The 8,465-nt window shown below is 37.6% G+C and overlaps 1 protein-coding gene across 1 annotated transcript; it reads right to left on the reverse strand.

Moving 5' to 3' along the window:
• Positions 1–950: 950 nt before the first annotated feature.
• Positions 951–7,836, reverse strand: LOC753205 (ubiquitin-conjugating enzyme E2 variant 2-like). Its single transcript, XM_030989234.1, has 4 exons — positions 7,715–7,836; positions 3,999–4,150; positions 1,770–1,895; positions 951–1,215 (listed from the first exon to the last, which is right to left on the reverse strand). The coding sequence occupies exons 1-4, from the start codon at positions 7,719–7,721 to the stop codon at positions 1,075–1,077; spliced, it is 426 nt and encodes a 141-aa protein (XP_030845094.1). The 5' UTR covers positions 7,722–7,836; the 3' UTR covers positions 951–1,074.
• Between the last annotated feature and the right edge of the window lie 629 nt (positions 7,837–8,465).

Genomic DNA, 8,465 nt, shown 5'->3' on the forward strand with positions numbered 1-8,465 from the left:
GTTGAATAGTTTGGATGTAAAAAGATCCCGCTCAGAATTGGTACTGTACAATACTAGCCCATGCCAAATATTACAAAAATGTGTGTTTTTTCTTTACACATGAAATGTTGTAACACAAATTACAGGAGATAACAAAAATCAAATTCACATTCAAATACACATACCCATTTTAAATGATGTGAATATGGGATTTCATGTGAATGAGATCCCGATACAGGTACTTCAAGAAAATCCAGCAATATTGCTTCGTCGAGCAGAAAGACCTACTTTTTTCTTTTTACAGCAGATTTGTTTAATAATAGCTTTGTGATGGCTTCCAGTATTTTTCCTAAACAATAATTGAAGTAGATATCTGCTACATTGAATTTGAAATGTACACTGCCGATGGTTCTACAGTTTGTGTACCATAATGTTAATGTTACGTAATCACAATCAGAGAGAGAGAGAGAGAGAGAGAGGGAGAGAGGGAGAGAGAGGGAGAGAAAGAGAAAGAGAGGGGGAGAGGACGAAAGAAAGTTTGAGGGAAAACAGTGAGAGAGAAAAAGTCACCCATTTGTATGACAGAGAGAAAGAGAGAGAAAGAGAGAGAGAGAGAGAGAGAGAGGGGGGGGGGGAGGAGTAAAGAAAAAGAAAAGAAAAAAAGAAAAGGGTAACCACAACAACCAAATGAACGATCGAACAGGAGTATTACTAAGAATTCAAGAGAGAGAGAGAGAGAGGAAAAAAATGGGCAGGGGGTGGGGGGGGGGGGGGGGGGGGGGGGGGCGGGGGGTAAAAAAAGATTTTGAAATAGTGCTAGAGAAGACGAAGAAAAGTCAATAACTTGAACGTGAGAGAGAGAAAGAGCCAGAGAGAGAGAGAGAGAGCCTGAGAGAGAAAGAGAGATAGAGAGAAAGAGGGAAATAGAGATAGACAGAGAGTGAGAGAGAGAGGGAGAGTGAGAGAGAGAGGGAGAGAGAGAGATAGGGAGAGAGAGATAGGGAGAGAGAGAGAGAAAGAAAGAAAGATAGGGAGAGGGAGAGAGGGATAAAGAAAGGAAAGGAGATAACCACTAAATCGCAGGTGTGCGGTAAACTAAAATTTGGCACCCTCTGGAGGTTGTGGTAACTTTGCGTTCTCCTTGAGCGTCATCGCGCGTTTGAGCTCAGAGAGGATGGTCTTGATAGAGTAGCTTCGTTGCCATTTGTCTAGAACCGATAAATTGTTCCTTAGTACCTGCGAACCAGGACAAAACACACAAGGACATTATTTTAAGGTATTACTGTAGGTAACTTTAGGGACTTTTTGCGTGGACTGATACGTGTGACGTCCATTCAAGGCAGTGCATCAAAAGGACGTCGATCGTAGCAATCCACGTTGTCGTTGTGCAAATCTAAAAGTCCCTATTGCCTCTGATCCTAAACAAAATCCTGGATAAAGCTCATGCTGCAATCATAATTATAAACATTTAGGTCAGAAATGAATCTCATGACTTTTACAAGCCAATCGCATGTTTGATTATCAAGATATTTATGATTGGAATTCAAAACGTCAAAAACTGTTTTCCCTGACACTTTTTTTCTTCTAACACTATGGTCAGTCTATACAGGAAAATGAGTATGGTAAAACCGGTCATTCAAAGATTTTTTTACTTTTTTGAGGCACTTCATGATTATTTTGAAGCGCAATTCTTTTAGGGCTTCAATATTACACAATATCACAGACACTGATAACATGTAGGGCCATGTATCTCAGATTTAACGTTGTTAAACGATGCCTTTAACACTCACCTCGCCGGTCTGAGGGTCTACACAGGTCAATGATAACCTTGTGATGAAATAAACAGTGGGTGGCTCGTCAGGATATCTCTTACCACACCTAACTTTTAAATTATAGATCCTTCCTTCAAAACTACACTGTATCGGAAGAAAGACAGAAAGAGAGAAAGACAGTAATACACACATTTTTACAGAGAAACATTGCAAATAATTTAACGTTTGGATCCCTCATTTTCCTTTTGAATAGCTCACTGCAATCTGTATTCTACTTCTTCAGTTAAAGGGGAAGTCCACCCTGAAATTAAATTAGTTTTAATAGGAGTAGAAAAATGAGAGAAACAAGTCAGTGAAAGTTTGAGCAAATTCCGATTAAAAATAAGGAAGTTAGGATTTTTGAAGTTGTGATCAATCAAACACAAATTGGCAACTCTATGATGTATCATGCGAGCTCAACTTCCATTTGCTCAGTACTAAAAAAATCTAAAATTTTCATTTTCCCTCAAGAAAAATTTCAACCATACATGCACCCTAAATATAATAATTGCAAATATGTTTCTATACTCCCCCTGCAAGGAACAAATATATATTCCGTCATCAATAACGAAGAAAACATGATTTTATGGAATATTATGCACAAAGCAAATGAAGGAGAGCTCGTATAATAAGTCACAGAGTTGCCAATTTGTATTTGATTGATCACAACTTTAATAATTCATAACTTTCTTATTTTCATTCAGAATTTGCTCAAACTTTCACTCACCTGATTTTCTTATTATTCTGCCTCTATCGAAACAAACTTATTTTGGGGGTGGACTTTCCCTTTAAACCTGACCTTAGATCTTAGATCAAGTTTAACTTTAACATAAGACAATTTTTAAAATTATAGATCATTCCTTCAAAACTACATGGTATAGGAAGAGAGAAAGAATGTCATACTGTAAGGACATTTTCACAGAGAAACATTGCAAAAAATGTAAAAGTTTAGATCCCTCATTTTGCTGTTGAATGGCTCACTGCAATCTGTATTCTACTTCTTCAGTTAAACCTGATCTTAGATCAAGTTTAACTTTAACATAAGACAATTTTTAAAATTATAGATCATTCCTTCAAAACTACAAGAAAGAAAGAATGTAATAAGGACATTTTCACAGAGAAACATTGCAAAAATGTTAAAGTTTAGATCCCTCATTTTGCTGTTGAATGGCTCACTGCAATCTGTATTCTACTTCTTCAGTTAAACCTGATCTTAGGTCTAAAATTATATTTTACATGAGAGAATTTTTAAAAATTATACCCTTCCTTCAAAACTCATTTGATGTAGAAAGAAAGAAAGAATGAAAAAAAGTTAAAAGGACATTTTCGTAGAGAAACATTGCAAATACCGTAATGTAAAAGTTTAGATTCCTCATTTTATTGTTGTAGGGCCCACTTTTAAATCACTACGATACCTATTCTACTGATTCAGTAAAACCAGACCTTAGGTCTTCAATCATGATAAATGACTAATGCGATTGTGCTCTAATATGCCGCCACCTATTCATTTAAGATCCTGGCTGGAAATTATTCTTGGAATATTACAATGAGAATGAAAAATGTCACATGTTAATTGATCATTAGGACCTTTGATGGTTTGACCTTGGTTTGTCCAAAAATCTGATTACTAGTTCCCTACAGTGATGAATACTAGTTACATGTACAGTACCTCCTCCTCCTCCCCCCCCCCCCCCCCTCTCCTCCTCCTCCTCCTCCTCCTCCTCTCCTTCCTCCTCCTTCTTCCTTCCTTCCTTCCTTCCTCCATCCCTCCCTCCCTCCCTCCCTCCCTCCCTCCCTCCCTCCTCCCTCCCTCCTCCTCCTCCTCCTCCTCCTCCCTCCTTCCTCCTCCTCCTCCTTCCTTCCTTCCTTCCTTCCTTCCTTCCTCCCTCCCTCCCTCCCTCCCTCCCTCCCTCCCTCCCTCCTCCTCCTCCTCCTCCTCCTCCTCCTCCTTTCCTCATTATATCATTATTATAATTACAGTCAAACCTGCTTTAGTGACCACCTGTCTACAAAGGCCACATTTGTTGTTTCCCTTGAAAATGGTTTCTCATTGAACCATGTACTAAAAGAACCTGTCTACAAAGACGACCTGTCTACAAAGGCCACTTTTGGTGTTTCCCTTTGGTGGTCGCTATAGACAGGTTTGACTGTATTATTATTATTATTATTATAAGACAGCAGAAAGAGGGGAAAATGCGTCTTCCTTACCCTATTAGGGCCGATGATCATGCCGTTCCATTCTGTCATCATCATATCATCATCACTGACCAAGCCCCAGCTGATCGTTCCGTCCCCTGCTCCCTTCTGGCCATCTTCCAACTCTTCCAAAAGTCGGAAGTTTCTCGGGACGACGTATGTACCTGCAGGAAGATACAAAATAATAATAATAATAATAATAATAATAGGCATTTCTTATATTGCGCCGTCTATCGAGACAATTCTATTCCGAGGTGCACAAGAAAAAATGGAAAGAATGAGAGAGTTTGGATGAGTGTCATGAAAATCTCTTTCATCATCAACAATTTTGGGTACACCCCATAATTCAATCAAGTTGACAGCCCTACTATGTATCTTACATGTATATGCGGTATTCCCACTTATGTTGTCCCAAGGGGCCCACATAATGATAATAATAATAATAATGGTTTATTAATTCAAGAAATATGGATCGCAGTCCAGGGGCTGAATTGTACAATATTTTACAAAAGTATTTACATTGTACATGTACTTGATAAAAAATATGCTATATAAGATCATTATAATACAATGTACATGTAAACAGTATGCAATTGTAAATTATTCATGAGTATAATACCAAGGAGCATATGTACATGTATGAGTCTACCATTAAATTAGGTGTAAAGGTGAAGGTTCTAGTGACAAAAATACACGGGGCTCAAGAAGATATAGCCCCCGAAATGCCACATTGGCAAATGTGGCAAGGTACATGTACAGTACTGTATGCAGTATACAAAATACAAGACTTTAATCAACATTATCAGTGGTTAAATAAACTATCAATATAAAACAAATTAACCCTCCATAAATTTTCAAAACTCTCAAACACCATTGCACAAAACTCACTAGAATACATTATAATCAACATTTTAATGATAATTGACAATACCTAAATAGCAGTAAAATACAATCAAGTCACACACAAGTGTTGGAAAAATGCTATTTAGTATTCATTTCATATTCGATAGCAGGTGTGCATGCACTCAAATAACCGAGGTACAACCATGCACCAAAATTTGGTCATAACAAAATCAATCCACACCTTGTGCAACTTGGTAAGGTATGGAAGGTATAGAACTTACTAAAAACAAGAACATTTTCCTGAGCATGAAAGTGTAGGGATCTATTTTTTTGCATGATTTTGAGCTGGGAATCAGCTGGAAATTAGGTACAATGCAGGACTGATTTATTACGATCAACTGGTCATTTACGGTTTACACTGTAGGGAGGCCAATGCCCAAATCTAACTTTTTAATTACTAATTTGTTTATACTAAAACTAAGATTAAAAGAAAGCATTTACTTTCACTAAGAAAATCCACCCATCTGCCGACTCCAGAAGTTCCATTATATAGGAGATATCCAGCTCTTTTTATCCAGCTTCCTTCTACGCCTTTCCGTACGTAAGAGCCTTGAAACAATTATATTTCATGTCGCAAAGTTACGTTCATAATTAGACAGGCCCGAGGGACAAAGTTCATGATGAAGTTTAAAACTTCGCGCGAAAGTGCAATCACTCAACAGCGGCTAGCCTTGAATCGGTCGCACACGTACACACCGACACAGGCAAGCCCCGATGCAGGCTGAAGTCCAATGTGCGAACGATTACATCTTCTACTACTACGAGCCGAAGACGATGGTTCAAAAATGAAGAATAGATATCAAAATTGGCAGGAAAGAAATTCACTGATATTTACCTTAGATGTGTATTCCAATAATTTGATTTCCTCATGAGTATTCCTTATTATCAACGATCGAGAAGTTACGAGGTCCAATTAACATCCATCTTGCAGCGAACACAATCATAGCGCACATCCATGCATGCAACGTACGTGTACTAATATTTCTCTCACTCTCTCTCTCTCTCTCTCCCTTTCGCTATACGTAACATACACACTCACTAACCATGTATCACACAACACACACCTTCAAATCATGGCTTTCATTTGAATTCTCAATTGGAGTATAGACTGCTCACGTAGACTTTTTTTTTTACTGAAATATCTTTTTTAACACTTCTCATACATTACTGCACGACACTCGTATCTAGTGCTGTGAGAATAAGGTACTAGGGTCTATAAATAAGACTACGCTTTGCGCACGATCTGACTGGAGCTCAGATTATGTCGCAATACCCTTTATTTTTGGCGCGAACAATGACGTCACTGTTCACTGTTTTCCTTCTCATTTTGAGATGGATGTAGCTAGAGGGCTCAAACCAACGCAAGATTGACAGAAACATCGTACTCTATCTACTTTCGAATGTTCAGTTTGTAAAAATCTGTATTTAAAAAGATATAATCTTTTTTCTTTATATTTTCTAGTTGTTAGAAGTGGCAATTGTGAACATCTGAAATGTTGATCTCTATCAAAAGTTCTTTACTCAAAACGGATCCCATATTTTTAGGGTCTACCTTCTGCCAATGAGAAGGTTTTTAGTGAGCAAACCTCTACGCCCTCTAGGATTTTCTTAGTCGGTGGTGCGAGTGCGTCAAGGTCGTCTGCAACCACAATTATTGGATTAAAAAACGTCAAAATCTGCAAGATTGTCAACAAATGGTGAAAGACTGTTACAGATCCGTGATTATAGGTATGTTGTGAAATGTATAATTGTATTTTCTTTTCTTATTTTCTTCAATTTTTATTTTTACATCATTTTTTTCCCTTTGCTAATTTTTTGAAGTGGGCGACGAGCGCACAAATCGTAGGTGTAGAAGCCTTACGCCCGGGCATTGGCCTCCCTATTTACAGCATGACTATGGAGCATCATATTCAATATTTAATATTTCAACAATAATTTTGAATTTGTTTGATACAAGTGTGTGTGTGAAAAATTTGTACTCTATTATAGCGCTAACTCACGTACATGTATGAGTGCGAGGTTTACTTCTCATCATCATGGGCTTTGTGTCGGTCGGGTGTTCGCATTACCTAGGCCTGGCTTAAGGCTTGTGAAGACATGCCCCTTTATTCACGAAATGTTGGGGATGATTGTGATGTTTGTGATATAAACCCCTCTCAACTTCAAATGGTCTGGTCCAATTTAACTGACATTTTGTAAAAACCCTACAGCAAATCTATGAATCTGGAAGTGAAATGTTGCATGATCTTCTGCTTTTGTTTCACAAAAGGTTGTTAAACACTACCGTCACTCGACCCAACGCGATGACCCAATAATTCGAGGTGAGCCACGGTGACCGTCTTACTCTAGTCTAGACTAGAATGTTACTCTTACACTAGTGCATCACTTGCAGAAGTGATCCACAGATCCAGCGGGAATCATTCAATTTCAATCAAGGTACGTTTGAACTTTTTGAGCTGAGCATGCAGGTGAAAACTGAATGGGAACCGTTCAACCGTAATCTTTTCTTGTCAACACATTTGCACAAAAACCACCTAAACCTAATAAATATCATATTCAATTAATCACCAAGCCTGTAAGGCTAAGGTTTTCAGCATATTCCAATGCATGTCAGTGAGGTACATGTCACACCACATTTCCCCAACACTGCAATCCAAGCCCAAGGACTACACATCACATTTTCTTATAGGTGGGGCTGATATAAATATTTTTCATGCAAATTACAAGCCACAGATTCTCTTGAAATTTCTGGGAATAGAACAAAAATTGACGATTAAAACTAATTAACTTTAAATCTACAATATTTCCATGCACTATTAAATTACCTGTCATTGTCGAATCAAATGGAAATCACATAAATCCCTCAATTTTTGGCCGAACTTTTCCACTTTTCGGATTCAGGTGGGGACAATGCTTGATGATCGATCGTCGTCTGATAATCGTTATCGAAATCAATAACAACAACTTTAGCAAAACGTATCAATTTTCAATTTTATGATGTTTTGTTGGAAATGTTGGATTGGATTAAGCAAATCAGAGAAAGGCTAAACTAAGAAGTTGGTTGAAACTTGAAATCAAACATTGTGTTTGCAATAAATGAATATAAATTATAATAATTGCTCAACATATCAAATAAAAAAGTAGTCATTTGCTCACTATAATCTTGGTATTGTATACCGGTAAATCTTCATGAGGAATCACACTCTGTGATGAGCTTCTTTTTATTTTCTCTCTTTGTTCTGCCATTTTTCAAACTGAAACTGTATCTGATCACGCCTGCATCATGACCTCTAGCTGCCGCATATTAAACTATAATTTTTTTCCAGTTCTGTACATACAAAGTTTTGGGAAATTTTGAAAATTGGGTGGATAGTGATTCTTTACAATTTTGATATATTTGGATGCCCCTGTGGATGCATTATAAGCACTTCAAAATTTAGCCCCTAAAACACTTCTACTTCCGAGAAAAATTGAATATCAAAATTTACCGGTGCTCCCGGTAAATTTTGATAAATTTCAAATAGCGCCTACAGCTGTCCAATGGTAGCTACGACCATGAAAATCTCCCAACATATA

Source organism: Strongylocentrotus purpuratus, unplaced genomic scaffold, assembly GCF_000002235.5.
Source record: "Strongylocentrotus purpuratus isolate Spur 01 unplaced genomic scaffold, Spur_5.0 spur5_scaffold_18, whole genome shotgun sequence".
Classification (NCBI taxonomy): domain Eukaryota; kingdom Metazoa; phylum Echinodermata; class Echinoidea; order Camarodonta; family Strongylocentrotidae; genus Strongylocentrotus; species Strongylocentrotus purpuratus.

Coding starts and splice junctions, on each gene's coding strand:
- LOC753205 (XM_030989234.1), bottom strand. Junction 1,896..3,998: donor TGATCATCGGCCCTAATAGG/GTAAGGAAGACG, acceptor CTTCCGATACAG/TGTAGTTTTGAAGGAAGGAT. Junction 1,216..1,769: donor TAGACCCTCAGACCGGCGAG/GTGAGTGTTAAA, acceptor CCTGGTTCGCAG/GTACTAAGGAACAATTTATC.